Below are 15,887 nucleotides of genomic sequence, written 5' to 3'. Positions count from 1 at the left end.
TAGACTTTCCCGGGGAGGCTGAGGAGTGTGATCCCCCTGTAGTTGGAACACACCCTCCGGTCCCCCTTCTTGAAGATGGGGACCACCACCCCGGTCTGCCAGTCCACAGGTACTGCCCCTGATCTCCACGCAACATTGCAGAGACGTGTCAACCAAGACAGCCCTACAACGTCCAGAGCCTTCAGGAACTCGGGGCGGACCTCATCGACACCAGGGGCTCTGCCACCAAGGAGTTGTTTAACTGCCTCAGTGACCTCGCCCCCGGAAATCGGTGGGTCACACCCCTCATCCCCAGACTCTGCTTCCTCCCCGGAAGACGTGTCAGTGGGATTAAGGAGGTCCTCGAAGTATTCCTTCCACCGCCCGACAATTTTCTCAGTCGACGTCAACAGCGCTCCGCCAGCACTATACACAGTGCAGGTAGAGCACCGCTTTCCCCTCCTGAGACGCCTGACGGTTTGCCAGAATCTCTTCGAGGCAGTCCGAAAGTCTTTTTCCATGGCCTCTCCGAACTCCTCCCACACCCGAGTTTTTGCTTCAGCCACTGCCCGAGCCGCATTCCGCTTGGCCTGTCGATACCTGTCGGCTGCCTCCGGAGTCCCACAGGCTAACCAAGCCCGATAGGCCTCCTTCTTCAGCCTGGTGGCTCCCTTCACCTCTGGTGTCCACCATTTGGTTCGGGGATTACCACCACGGCAGGCACCAACCACCTTGCGGCCGCAGCTCAATGCAGCAGCTTCGGCAATGGAGACGCTGAACATGGTCCATTCGGACTCAATGTCCCCAGTCTCCCTCGGGATGCTGTTGAAGCTCTGCCGGAGGTGTGCGTTGAAGATCTCGCGGACTGGGGCCTCTGCTAGACGTTCCCAGCACACCCTCACTACGCGTTTAGGTGCACCAGGTCTGTCCAGCGTCCTCCCCCGCCACCTGATCCAACTCACCACCAGGTGGTGATCAGTTGACAGCTCAGCCCCTCTCTTTACCCGAGTGTCCAGAACATATGGTCGCAGGTCTGGTGATACGATTACAAAATCGATCATCGACCTACGGCCTAGAGCATCCTGGTGCCACGTGCACTTATGGACACTCTTATGTTCGAACAGGGTGTTCGTTATGGCCAAACTGTGATTAGCACAGAAGTCCAATAACAAAGCACCGCTCGGGTTCAGATCAGGGAGGCCGTTCCTCCCAATCACGCCCCTCCAGGTCTCGCTGTCGTTACCCACGTGAGCATTGAAGTCTCCCAGCAGGACAACAGAGTCTCCAGGTGGAGCACCTTCCAGCACCCCCCCCAGGGACTCTAAGAAGGCTGGGTACTCCGAACTGCCACTCGGCGCATAAGCGCAGATGACAGTCAGGACCCGTTCCCCGACCCTAAGGCGCAGGGAACAAACCCTCTCGTCCACCGGGAAAAACCCCAACGTACCGGCAGCAAGCCGAGGGGATATAAGAATACCCACCCCAGCCCGCCGCCTCTCACCAGGGGCAACTCCAGACTGAGACAGAGTCCAGCCCCTCTCCAGGAGACTGGTTCCAGAGCCCAGACAATGCGTAGAGGTGAGCCCAACTATATCTAGCCGGTACCTCTCAACCTCACGCACCAACTCAGGCTCCTTCCCCACCAGAGAGGTGACATTCCATGTCCCTATTGCCAGTCTTGGCAGCCGGGGGTCGGTCCGCCAGGGCCTCCGCTCCTGGCCGCCACCCGGCTCACAATGCACCCGACCCCTATGGCGCCTCCTGCGGGTGGTGGGCCTGCGGGAGGATGGGCCCATGTCTCCTCTTCGGGCTGTGCCCGGCCGGGCCCCATGGACTAAGGCCCGGCCACCAGACGCTCGCCCTCGGGCACCCTCCCCGGGCCTGGCTCCAGGGCGGGGCCCCGGTAACCCTATCCCGGGCAGGGTAAACTGTTCCCTCGATATTCTTTTCATGGGGGTCTTCTGAATCGCTCTTTGTCTGGTCCCTCACCCAGGACCAGTTTGCCATGGGAGACCCTACCAGGGGGCAAAAGCCCCCAGACAACATAGCCCCTGGGATCCCTGGGACACACAAACCCCTCCACCACGATAAGGTAGCGATTCAAGGAGGAGTCTACGAAAACCTAAACTGATTAAATATATTTTCACCAAAATTATATTCTAATATTACATACATCGTTACTAGAATTTATTTATAGATTTTAATAACATTTTAAATGTTTTATTTAAAATTATGAATAAAATATTTAACACATAAACTACAAGCTAATTTACCCATTCTCTGAGAAAGACAAAACGTAGAAGCCGCTTTTTAAAATTCTTTTTAAGGTTGTTTATGATGTCCTAAGAAGGTAAAAAATAATAATAATTTAGATCTAAATAACTTTATTGCTTTGTGACATTGAGCAATGTCACATCACAGCCTGTTTACAATCTGCAGATGTTTTATGACAGAGGGATTTGTTACAGCTGAGCATCCAAATATCAGATGTCCCTTTTCCCCTCCTTCCTATAATACCTTGCATTTAACAGGCAGAGATGTTTGGCAAATCACATTGCACATGAAAGCTATGGGTATAATCTGCTTTCAAGAAAAAAAGATAAGTGAGATTAAACCAGGCATACATGAGCTGAAAGTTTGGGCTGTGTTGATAGTGTGGTAACTCTGATGCCTTATCTGTGTGCAATATATATAAACATCCAAGTGTTGAAAACAGAAGTTATACCTACCCTTTCTTCTTCGGGGTAGCAATTTTTTTTTTTTATCTTACTGTAAATAAATTTTCTTGTATAGAACTTGACACTATAACAGCAGAATACCTGAAGGCAACCATTTAGAATTAGAATAAATCTTTAAAGTGGAAGCTGTCACTCACTTGGTTTGACTGACATAACTTCTGATGTGAGGCAAACGGAAAGTGGTTAGATAAGCCTTTTGTCTTTGTCTGTTAAATGCCTCGACCTTGGATTATTGAGCTTCTGTCAGCTGCAGTCTCCAATCCATGTTGCTTATTTGCCACCATTGTGCTTGTGTAAGGACATTCTGCAGAGGAGATAGATGGCACTTTTAAAAGTGTCTTTACAGACACTCAAGACAGTCATTAGTTGTGACCTCACCTGGCATGCAGGCGTAGGCTGGGAGGCTTATTTTGTGATGTTTAGCTTTATGTTTGTGAGTGTGAAAATAATAACTTGACATTTGCAAGCAGCATCTGCTGCACAGTGAGTGCTGTGATGAAAAATGTGGGAATGTGGTCTTACTCATCCATTTTGGGAAAGTGTTTTGGACACATTGAGAAATGACTCGGTCCAAATGTCACTATGGGTAGTTTACTAAAGTTATGCCTGCTTGGATACCAAACTAATTTAACTAATGTACCAAAACATGACTGTGTGCTCATAAATCTAGGGATTGTTGCAGCAGCCTGTTGGTTTCCAAAGCTGTGGAAAAAGTCCATAATCTCCAAATATCAAACACTTCATTTGCACATTGTTATAAATGGCACTACATGAAGTTTGTGTTTTAAATGTTCATTTAGATCATTTCTGCCTGGTAATGAGTGGGCAATTTCTGCTTACATATTAGGCATTTTATTGTGTTTTACAATTTTGTGTGAGTGCGTGTTTGCTTTTCATTGTGCGTTATCAAAAGATGATGTATATTAAGTAAAGTATATTAATCGCAATAACTCATTGTCAACTATTTTAGGTATGCCGTGTCCAACTCGCTGTCAGACAAAACCTTTCATCTTGAGTGACACGGGGCAATAACCCTTTGAATTAGCAGGGCATTACGGCCAGACTGTTTAACTTTTGAGAATACACACATCCATCCAGTTTCCTAACTGCTCACCCAACTTAGCAGGACACACACATTACATTTGAATCAATAAGTAACAAAGCATTTTAGCTCAATTATGTGCACTTAGTAATTTGGCCACTGGTGGGTAAACAGAGCAGGCTTGACATAGACATTGCTTAGTTTGCTGCGTGTATTATTTGTGCTGCTGTTACACGGCATGCTTACTAATCCAGATTGTCTAATAATGACTTTTCAAAGCAACAGAATCTTTGCTATTCTTGTGTAATTAATTACCATATTTGGCCGGTATTACTGCTATTCTGTAAAGGTTACCTAATCTTTATCTTTATTTATTTTATTTTTATTTTCCATTTTTCGTTATGAGCATCTCAGTCTCATGTGGCCTTTGTGGCTGTACAGAATATGTTGATTTTGCATCAACACAAACATGTAATAATGGCAGACAAAAGTACAATTCCTTGAAAAGGAATTTCAGTTAGAAGCAGTATAAAGTAGTATAAGCCGTTGTTGTTGACTGCTTGGACAGCATATCTGTCTGCAATTATTTTTTTTCTTTCTGGGCCTCATAAAATGTCCGGAGAAGCTTGATTGAAAGGCGCAGCTGTGATGCAGCATGGCATATTGAATATGGTCTGTGAGGCATGAGTCTATGAGCCCTTGCTGAATTATATAATGGTTGATGAGGCTGGTACTGTTTTGGATGTGTTGTCTCTCATGTGTGCCAGTGCTCAGGATTTGGCTTTTCTCTGTGCTCTGTGGCAGCATTTAACCTGTCAAATGATATTCTATGCATCATGCTGATGGACTGTGAAAATCTTAACTTAATCTTAATCCATTATAACCATGGAAACGTGGGCTATATTGATATCGTTGCCGAACATAAAAACAGCAATGACTGAACCACTCAACCATACAGTGCTTTTAGTAGTGTGGGATCTTTTTAGGTATGACCCACACAAATACCCTTTTTTCCCTTTTCAATTACCTGGCACAAAGCTTTAAGGATCCCAGAGAGAGCAAACAAAGCTTCTATCACTCAATCACTGTGTGCTTTTAAAATGGAAAGCCACGCAGTTATTAAGCCTTTCCTTCAAAACACATTCCTCTTCGAGAAAAGTGATTTCTTCTGAGAAAGCTTTCTTCAACTCACTGGTATTTTCCAAACATGAAATTGCCCCAATAACAGTTATTCAGCCTGAACTCTACAGATATTTTTGTTTCATCTCCAATAGACAAAGATTGCCTTTATGCCTTTATAGTGAATGTGACATACACTTAGAATGTGTTGTTCGCATTTATATAGAAAATGCCTGACAACTTGGACATCTTAAACAGTGTGTTTCTATGAGGTTACCGAAGTAGTTTATCTTATGGGGAAGAAAATAAATACTCAGCAGCTCAGTGACACTCAGTGTCACCAGTTGTAACTTCTCACTTATATTTACTCACTTATATACAGTATATTGGTTCACCAAAGAACATAATACTCCTTCTTTGCCTCTGGGATATTGCCATATCACAGTGAGGCAATTTAAAAATTTCAAAGAATTGTTTGTGTGATTTCTCCTTTATAATACGCTCTGGGAGTTAATCTCTTTGGCCACTTTCTCCGTGTCAGCAGAAGAAATATTGGCTAGATTGAATAGAGAAACTTCAGGTGACATCGGACTAATGGGCTTTAAATTTAACCATGAGAAGTGAAGATGATTGGAAAAGTTTTTGAAGGAGGTAAAATTATAATACAGCCTCCCTGAGGATGAGTCAAAAGCATCGGAAGACCTGTGTAATTCTCTCTCTGATGGCAACCCTTAATACTGATTTATCTGATCAAGAATGTCTCAACAGCTTTCTCAGTTCTGCTCATGGAATACTAATAAACCATTTAATGAAGGCTAAGTACAGCAAGAACTGAACACGACTGGGGCCTTACATATAGCTGTGACCTCTTTTCATTTTTTTCTATGCTAAAAATGTGCTTATTTTGTAGTAACTTTAAGCCATAATTATTTCTATTAAAATAATACATACTGTGGGAAATGGTAATACCACCGCTCACATTGCAAACCTTACTTAAATTCCCTCAATCCACAAAACTTACTAAAGCCTGGTGTTTGATGAAAAACATATAAGCAGTGGCACCATTTCCAACCAAAGTGGCAATCAAACAGGATGTCTGGTCAAAAGCATTGGGTCCAGATGGAATAAGCTACAAAGAGAAAATTATCCAGTTTTACATGCAATCTGTTGTTTTCTGGTGGGACTAGAATATTGATGGGATCCTATGCTGTTTACTCCCAGATGGTTGAAACGAATTGTCTAATAAATTACACCAGTTAGTAGATATGTCTCAGAATTTAACCATAGTTCCTTGAAAGTGCCATTTTTTTAAAGTAATGAACAAGTATTTGTGATACGGGGTTTCATGTTTTGCTACAGAAAAAATGCAGTGGAAGAGTGTGTTTTCATATTGTACCATTATAAAAGCTTCCTCTCATTCTGACTTTAGATTTTTTCCTTCCTACAAATAGATTTGGAGTTTTCCTGGTCAAAGGGTACGTGATAAGAATATAAAGAGCAGCGGATCCTTCATTTTTCAGTGACATATTAGATGCGAACTATTCTTCTTTGAGCTAAAATAGAATCAAAGTCTTTTCTCAGATATGGAGGAAATCAAAAGCAGCTGCCAGCAGTTGAAGCTCTAACCGCATATATCTGGTTTTAAAAATAAGAACAAAGGTTTCTCTTTAGTGTAGTAACACTAAAATCTTTTAAGTACTATTCTCTGCTCCAAAGTTTAGCCACAGATTTTCACATCCACAGTAGTGATTGTCGATGTACCAAAACATCTTCACAGTGTGGGGGCAAGATGAAAATTTTCAAAGGGTAGTTTATTTGGCTCGATGGAGGCATGCTGCGGCTGAGAGGCTTGTTTTTTTGAATATCTGCTGTTCCAAATTAAAGCCAAAGTCCCAGTGAAGCACACAAACTGTTTGCTTACAAAGCTGGTGGAGCAGCTCTTGTAATTTATCACCCAGACTTAAATTTGTGCCTGGGGTCTACCTGGACAAGTGTGACCTTATGAAGGTCAATGAGGTAAAAAATAAAACCGCTTTGCTCCCGAGAACAACCCTTCTTATGTATACTGAGAAGATTTGTAAGTCAAAAGCTACACATGCAGAGACACAAGGCAGCTTTCATGTGTGCTGGACTGTATTTACTCTTTGGATCTAACATTTTCCAGAAGATGTGTCCTTTACCTGACACCGGATTCAACTCATATGTGACCGTGGCATTTCAAAGTTTAAAAAAAAGAAAAAAAAGCTTACCATCCTAGTTTTCACTGTGCAGAGAAAAGCAATAAATTGAATCCCTGTGGACACTCCATGCTTTAGAGATGTCTCTTTCTGTAAAGAGGAGGTAATCACGCATAACTGCTCAAACATCATATGGACACAGGAGTCATAAATGAGAGAATGGCACTTGCCACTTTGGCAGATTGCATTGTCAGGAGGTAAACAATGGAAAGAATGAGGAAGGACTCATCTGATAGGAAATGTCAGAGCATGATTGGATTAAAAAAAAACCTTCTAAATTAGGCTCATTAATCACGAGCTAGGAAAACAGTGACAGGTCTTGTTCTCAAAAGCTCTCCTCTGGAACTAAGCTGAGTGCCACCCGGAAATTGCGCAATTACCTTAATACCTGATTTAAATGAAGAGTATGCATGGTGGTGTCAATTGTTAATTGGGGAAAACAGCTCATATTATTTAGAGGTAATTGCCATCACAAGAAGTCTAGTTATCTAATCCTATCTTTTTTTGCATAATTAACAAGACAGCATTGCCTTGAATTCACTCAGATCTGATGGTTCCCTTTTGTGCAGGAATGTGACTGAATGCTTTCTATAGCATAGTCATAAATGTAAGCTGCATCCCGACCAGTAATACATGTCAAGTGTGACATCTTAAACTCTATCATCTCTGCACTTTCAGACGGAAAATTGAGAGCTGTGTATTGAGCAGATTTTTTTTTCATAGTCCTTCTCAGTTATCATATTTCACCCAATAACCCAGTTCAGTACTGCAGAGTGCACACAGCAATTAACTTGAAGCAACAGGGTTTCCACTAATGTATCACATCTCTCTGCTCACTGTGTCAATGTAACAAACTGCACCCCCGAGGGCTGCTGCTGCAGAATGATGGCACAAGAGCTGGAATTGACGGGAGCATGTTAGGACCCAAAAACACCCCCCACCTCTCCCACCACAATGAGACCAGACAACTTCTCACAGCAACTGACTATCCCGCTGTGCGATGCAGCAATATTAGAGGAAATCTAATCAGAAGACCCCTGACTTGTGCATAATTTATTGCAGAGCTAATTCACGCTTATTCTGCATGGATTAATGATATTTGTTGTGAAATCCAAGTCTTTTTTTTCCCCATTTGAGCTGCCCATTCTCAATCAGGCAACATCATTGTAGCCCTGTTTAATGCAGTGAGAAAAAGGATGAGGATGTGGGAAAAGAGTGTCTCACATATAAATTATTTCCCCACTTGTATGATAATGCGAAAGATGTCTCACTCACTAGTGTGTGCAACAAGCTTGTATTGCTCAAGCATGACTGGCTTGTATATGCGTGTGCAAATGCTCCAAGACTGTCCTTTAATGGGTCATAGTTGGTCTCCTTAGGTGAATTCACGGAAAACGATATGTGCACCGCCTCTCAATAGACTCATGTTGGCATGACTAATATGAATGTGCGAATGCCTTCATGAGTGAGGAGTACAGGGGCACAGTTCTCTATTGAGTCTCATCTTAATTAAACCAAATTTACCTCAAAGACTCTACAGGCGGCTATTTTAGATTGCAATTAGCCATGCTTCATACAGCTAACCACTCGTCCTCAAGTCTCCACTGGTGTGTTGTTAAGGCGGTATTTTTGACCACTTTTTTTTTTGCAAGATTTCTACAAATGTAGCATATGGCTGGAAACCAGCACATATTTATCTTTATTTTTGTGGAATTACTTGTTCATTGAACCACTTGCTTTTCTACAACAATATACCAGAAAACATTATTATAGCTAATCACATATCCCCAGGGAAACTGGGCTCTCTGGACTTTTTTATCACATGCAAATGAAATATTTTAATGTTGGCCACAATGAGTGTTACACCTCTAAATGAATCCCTCCAGGATCCTGTTGAGTTTCATTCCCAGACTTGAGATTTCATCACCGTAAATGCACACGTGTAAGGACACACATGCGCCCACTGTTTTTGATTCCTCAGGTGCAGCCAGAGGCCAGTCCTTGTTCCAGTTCCACATGCTTGCAGCTGTTTGAGTGTAACTCACTTCTGCTATAAGTGAGGCATTTTCATCTGTGAGTTGCAGTCAGAGGAAAGTTAACTGTCAACCCTACAGATAATCACAGCTGAAAGAGTAACCCACAGAGGGTAATAGGGATGGATCTTTTTCAGGTGGTAAAAGCTTGAACTTATATCGCTCACCTATGGATTGCAGTGCATTGTGCACTTTAGTTTTATGGTTCTCAGTGAAAAACTTTTACATTGCTCACATCTCAGAAACACTCATATGTATCATTTTGATATTGAGATTAATTATTATTATTTTTTTATCTTACTGTATTTGAAAATATAGTTTGACTACAGACCTACTGGCCATTGCTGGAATCTGATGGTAACACACAGTAACAATTCAGCTGCAGTCACATGACTTTGCCTGTAAAGGTTATCTGTCTCTGCTGATTTACCTCACTGCTACCTAGAGTAAGATCAGGTTTGTTGTTAGGAACGGTTGCTAGTTAGTTACCAAGGCAGAAATGTACAAGGCCACAGGGTGAAACTTAGAAAAAGCTTGTCTCTACTTACAGAGCTCCAGTCTGCTCTTAATTTTGAAGCATTAGGTTGTTATTGCTTTTTCATTTGTGGGTTTTGATTATAGTCATTGCTGCAGTATCTGCATCTTCGTGTAGTTATTACTTTAATCTTTGCTCAGAGATAAAGCCTCTTTCTCTCCCTCTGGCACTGTAAAGCATCAAAGGTAAAAACAGTCATCCAAAGGATTTAGTGTGACTGGTGACAAAGCCTGTGCTTCACACCTACCAAGATATTTACCTGGAGTGTAAAATCATTATTACTAACCTTTAGCATGAAGAGAATGTGACAAATCCCTGCCTCCAACTAGGCTCTAGCTTAATTACTTCCATTTACCAAGGTATTAGTTTAGATCCCTCTTCTTAAGCTCTCGATGATGCCAGTGAGATGCCATGGACATCTGCAGAGTTTACAGTTCACAATATTAAAAAGCAGCACCACTGGCATAAATTGACCAAAAACAGTATATTTGGTGCAGTAGACGCTTTAAGTGTGTGCTAAGATATCGTAAAATAACAAAAGTGAAAGAGGTCATTTAAGAAATAAATGGATTTTTTTTAATGCAAAAGATTTCTATAGCATTGCATACTGTGGTTGTATCTGAGGCAAAACAAAAATTAGTTCCAAAATCCTTGCAATTGGCAATTCTTGTTTGTATTTCCACAGAAACTGAATTCAAATTTTAATCTCTCTATATATTTTCTCTTTTCAGTCATTTGTAGTTGATATAGAGATAAGTAGGTTGATTTTTTTTTGTTTTTCGCTTCTTATTCTTCTTATTCATTATTATTATTATTATTATTATTAACGTAATTAGGAGGTTTAGTGTGAAACGCAGAAATCAGCTCAATTTTTCAAAATAACTTTTTTCGTTGCTTAAGTTAATGATGGACCTACCACATTTGTTGTAATCTGTCCAAAACTAACCAGCAGGAGTCATACGACCACTGTTTTTTAAGGTAGCCGACAAAAAAAGCGAAGAAAATCAAAGCGGAAGTGAGGAACTAAGCGGAGCAGGAAAAGTTTTTAGGGGGAACTTAGAAGTGGCTATTACATCGGAACTACGTGATGAAAAGTAAAAACCTTTGTATGCCTAGTTACAGAGTTTAAAAGCCAGCGTTGCCGTTGAGGGACAATGGGACTCCCCACTTTGGAGTTCAGTGACTCTTTCCTGGACAGTCCGGACTTCAGAGAGCGTCTGAAATGCCATGAAATAGAACTGGAGCGGACAAATAAATTCATCAAAGACCTCATTAAGGATGGGAATATGCTAATCACTGCGCTCAAGAGTAAGTAGCCCAGCGTGGCCTTTTTTTTTATTCTTTCAGTCCACAAATAAAACTACCTAAAACCTAGAGGCGACTTTCAATTAGCGGACACATTCATTATATTTATTTTAAGACTTTTGTGCTAGTGTTTGAATGGTCCAGTCTCTCTTTGAACTGAAGCCACCGGGAGCTGAATAATTGTTGTCCTACTGGGAAACATTTATATTACTAGGAAAAAGCTTAAATCTATACAAAAGCCACATAATTCATTATTAAGGTTGTTGCAATGCAAGGGATTTGTTTGCTTTGTGTCTGCTTCCCTGGCTTCAATGCATGCATGCAGAGGCTTGTCTAACAAATCCCAGTGTCAGAACTGTTAGTGTCATATAAGTGGGTTTCCTCTGCTTTAATATTCAATCATAAAGCCACTTTCTGACATATGGATAACAATACTGGGGGTTAATTCATTGATAGAAAACGTTTTTTCTCTGAAGAGTCACCGCTCAAAAGTAAGGAAAATACATATTGTGGGCTTTAATGTCTGCATGAGGATGTCAGTGAGGATGCCAGCATTCAATTTGAGAGGTCATTGTCCTCTCAAATTCCAAGTTAGGTCTCAGATTCCACCGTGCTGATTAAAGTCGACTTCCTGCTCTTTCCCTGTGGGGAAGGAGTTTGGTCTGTTAACGTCAGAAGTGTGTCTGTGAAATGGAGAAAGATTAGAAATATAGGTCTAATAAAAATGGAAAACAGCTGGGTTGAAATAGAATGGGAAGGGCACAGCATTGTGCCACACTGCGCACACTAACCCATCACTCACCACTGTATTTTTTTTTTCCACAGTTAAACTCAACATGGGTCTGTCAGACTTTGCTGTGAGACGGCATCATTCTTGTCACGCTCTTGCCTTTTTAATCACCATTCCTGTATGTTTTGCTTTTTGCTGCTCTTGTGCTTGAGGCAGCGAAGCTGAAATTGCACCTTAAGCAGGGAGTAAGGTTGCAATATCCAACAATTTACACATTTAAGCGGATCTATTATGCAATTTAACAATTTTTTTGTGTATTTCTTCTTGGACTCTGTTAGAGTCCAAGTGTGATTCACAGTTCAGAGTTATCTTGTACTACTTGGTGCAGACCCCAAATTCATAGGGTTTTTTTGAGACAAGATTTTCACCCTTCCTTTTAGCAAACTTTCTTCTGACTGGGTGGCCCTGACAAGCCAAAGGTTTCAATGGCAAGTGAGCGGTGCTCCTGTGCTCACAGCCATTGACTGTTAATATACCATACCATGGGATAGTAAGTAAAACTAGGCTTGTGTCTGCTGTGTATTGAGCACTGAACTGAATTTTAATAAAGCACAGTCATGGCCTAAATTATAATAGTCCAAAACAAATTAATTTGATCTCACAAATGACACGTCTTGACTTAATTAACTCTTCTGGACTAATCAGCCAATTTGAAAAACAGGACACTGATGCTTATAATAACCACATCTTTGTTTTTTCAGTATCTAGTCTGGCAGAATGAGTTTAATGGAAATTTATATTGATAAATGAACACAAAGGCATACAGTGTTTAACAAAGTAACTTTTAAGTTTAAGCTCTTTGCGGTGTTGTGCTGTATTTCTTGCTTCTGGTTTCAGTTCCACATATTTGTACTAAGCGTACATCAGATCAACAAAAGTGAGGAGCACTTAGTATTTGTATCACCCTACCATACCGTTGTATTGCTGACTCTAGTATTTCTCAGGGCAGCTGAAGGCCAAACCTATTTCATACCTTTTTTGCAGGAAAACTGTTCCGTCAGTGGACAGGGCATCATAGGTGGACAGTAACACCCTTCTCAATGTTTTATTCACAACAGGGAGGATATGTCAAAGGCCTGCGCAAATTGTTTAATACCAAATAAGACATTAAGACTTCAAGATAGACTATGCAGTGGCAAGACAGTGGCAAGTGGTTTGAGACTTTGATTGCCTTTGATGGTTTTATTGATGTAGAAACACTGCATAGTTAAGGTTTTAATAGATCCCAACCTACACACCCCTCCATCTAGCTGATCTGTTGCTATATTGAAGTTTGAAATGAGAAATTCTTATTAACCAGTGTTTCGTGTTAGTGCGTCATCTTCCACAGTAAATAATCCTTAAACATGACCACAACATTACCAGTGTTTGAGCTACTTGGAAGGAATTTTCCATTGTGTTTGTCTTTCCTTTGTAGTCATGAGTGTCTCAGTCCTTTAACTGAATGCCCAGTTTCAGTCAGGAGTAGGGAGAGAGTGCAGGAAGTGAAGAGACGGAAGTAAATTATTGATGGTCTTTAACTTGGGACGCCGTAGAGGTTTATGACCCTTTATGACCTGTCATCAGCGGTGACATTACTGGAAGATATTTAATGGATCTTTTTTCCTGTTATCATCTCATGTTTCACAGCTGTAAAGTATCCTATAATGTATTTTTCTTTAAATGCTGTCTGAGTGAATGAGGTCTGTTGAGCCAGGTTGTTAATGTATTACCTGCAAAGTGGTTTGACATGTGCTGAAACTGCACTAACTGGCTCCATATAAAGTCAAGCATATGTTTGTTATGGGTAACTAAAGAGGGTGATTTTCTGGCTTTTAGAATTAGTAAAGAAATTTTGTGACTACCATTGTTGCAGTAGTGAAGGAAACACTTTCGTCTGGAGTCTGTGACGTTTTCACATTTTAGATGCACTCTATTGGTTGGGCCAAAGTTTAAGTCATTTTAAATGTTTAAATACTTACCTCACACAATATCTTTAACTTTCTGTCATCAGCTGAAAATTAATTCTGTAATCTGGTAACAACCCCAAACATCCAGCCAAAGTCGTAAAAAACGATTTCTAGTCATATGTAGAACAAGAAGACTAACAGATGGTATGGCCCCCTCAGAGCTCTGGTCTCAACACGGAGGTGGTCTGGGATTACATAAAGAAACAGAAAACAGTGAGACAGAAGGACTTTGACTAGTTCTCAAAGATACTTTAAAGAAAATACCAGCCAAATACCTTGAACTGCTCCACTTGCTACATCTTAATCTCTGTGATGACTGTTAAAATATACCTGTAATGTGCATATGAATGTGCAAATGTTTCCGTATGCTCACGAACCAGCCTTGATCGTGCAGTTACTTTATGCAAATACACAGATAAAAGAAACTGTAGCTTTTCATGAATCAATCACCATTTAGATATTACAAATCTCTGTACCTTTGGTACTTTATATAGGCTCAGTTTCATGAAGATTGGAAAGGCTGTCTAAGCTGAGGTCAGGAACAAACATGACACGCATATATTACGATCATTATGTTATGATATGCAAGATACAATCAAAAGGTTCTTTGACTGTGAATATACAACTCAAAGACCTTACCAATCATCTCTAACTAGTGACTTGTTGCAGGGATACACAGCTCCCAGCACTCCAGCCACTTTTGAAGCTATTCTTGAGGTCCTGTTCGTTAAGCTCATCAAGGACAATTCGTCATAAACCCTGGATCACTTCCAATCTGACAAAATGGCAATACTTCAGCATAAATGTTTTGGGGCAGTCGCTGAAATCTGATGGGATATGACTGCATTGTAGTAGTCAAAAGGTTGCCATCTCACCACAATTCAGATACCTTTAGGTAGAGCAGGGCGATATGACCAAAAATATTTATCACGATATACATTTGAAAATTTGTGATAACGATATAACTGACGATATAATTTACACTAGACAAAATACTTTACAACTCCACAACTTTATTAGTGCAAAAAAACCCCCATCAATGTATTTTCATTTAATAAACAAGCAGCTGTTTTTTTATGTGCATTAAAGTTATATAAAAATGTAACAGTTCAAATGCAAATTCCTTGCTGACAGTTTAACCAAAAGGCATTTCCAGTGGAAATTGGCCGATATATCCTCAGCATAACCATGTATAATATCCAACGACGGCCCGCTAGCATGCGCTACCAAAAATAGTGCTTTGTTGTGTATCTGACGGACGAAAGCTAACCCAGTTCCACACTACTGAAGTTGCAGCATTTTTACAAACCAATTCTGGTTCATCCGTTTCATTCAACGATCCGCTTTCGCCGCCATGCTTTTTCCGACGTGTGCGTATGAAAACAAAGGCACTGCGCATGCGCGTTTTACCCATATTCTATCACGATATTTAATTTTTCCCAAAATTATACCGGTATTGCCGTGAACGGTATGATATGGCCCAGCTCTACCTTTAGGAGCCTGAGGACATTACAGTAAAACTTGCTATTGATAGTTTAACTTTGTAAAACCCTGCTAATGTCCAAGAAAACAGAGTAGATTCTCATCCTACTCCTAAGGTAATGTGCCTTCAGTTTTAGAGATTGTGACTTCGTCTATTTTTAAGCCCAACTCTCCTCACTAGGAATGATTCTTGACGTCAAGGTTGTCTGAGAATCCATGCTCTATTGTGAAAAATCTGTGTTACACAAGTGGTGACATTACATAGAATACATACTGACACATGTTGCTCGCATGTGTCAGTGCTATTCCCAATTTATCACTAAGAGAAAAAAATGTAAACTTCTTTGTCCCTCTTCATATTAATACTAATGATGAAGGTTGTGGTTTAAAGATTTCTGAAACACGCTGTTTAAACAGTGTTATGTATCAACAGTGATTTGGTCAGGCGGATGTAAGTTGCACGGTTTACACCTGTTGTAAATTACTAGTATTTATTATACCCTATACTTAACCGTATTAATTCACTAATTATCACTTTGGGAGAAGGGTGGGAGAACCACAGATACGAGGTAAATTATCATACATTTAACATGTGGTTGGCAAGTTTATTTTAAGAGTATAAGAGCAGAAAGCCACAGAATTGGAGGCTAGTGTCTCTTATATGAAATCTATTTGGTA

General features: G+C 40.8%; 1 protein-coding gene across 4 annotated transcripts in view; it reads left to right on the top strand.

Annotated features, from left to right (window-relative positions):
* Positions 1-10,705: 10,705 nt before the first annotated feature.
* The window catches only part of arhgap42b (Rho GTPase activating protein 42b), an 81,911-nt gene continuing 76,729 nt past the window's right edge, over positions 10,706-15,887 (top strand). For all 4 annotated transcript variants that reach the window (XM_023153596.3, XM_076873385.1, XM_023153595.3 and 1 more), the window contains exon 1: positions 10,706-10,991. In XM_023153596.3, the coding sequence (XP_023009364.1) occupies positions 10,838-10,991 (154 nt within the window). In that variant the 5' untranslated portion in view covers positions 10,706-10,837. The remainder of the gene's footprint in view (positions 10,992-15,887) is intronic.

The sequence above is a fragment of the Maylandia zebra genome, linkage group LG14 (genome assembly GCF_041146795.1).
Source record: "Maylandia zebra isolate NMK-2024a linkage group LG14, Mzebra_GT3a, whole genome shotgun sequence".
Lineage (NCBI taxonomy): Eukaryota > Metazoa > Chordata > Actinopteri > Cichliformes > Cichlidae > Maylandia > Maylandia zebra.
Note: the sequence above shows the minus strand (reverse complement) of the source record. Positions and strands in the feature narration are given on the sequence as shown.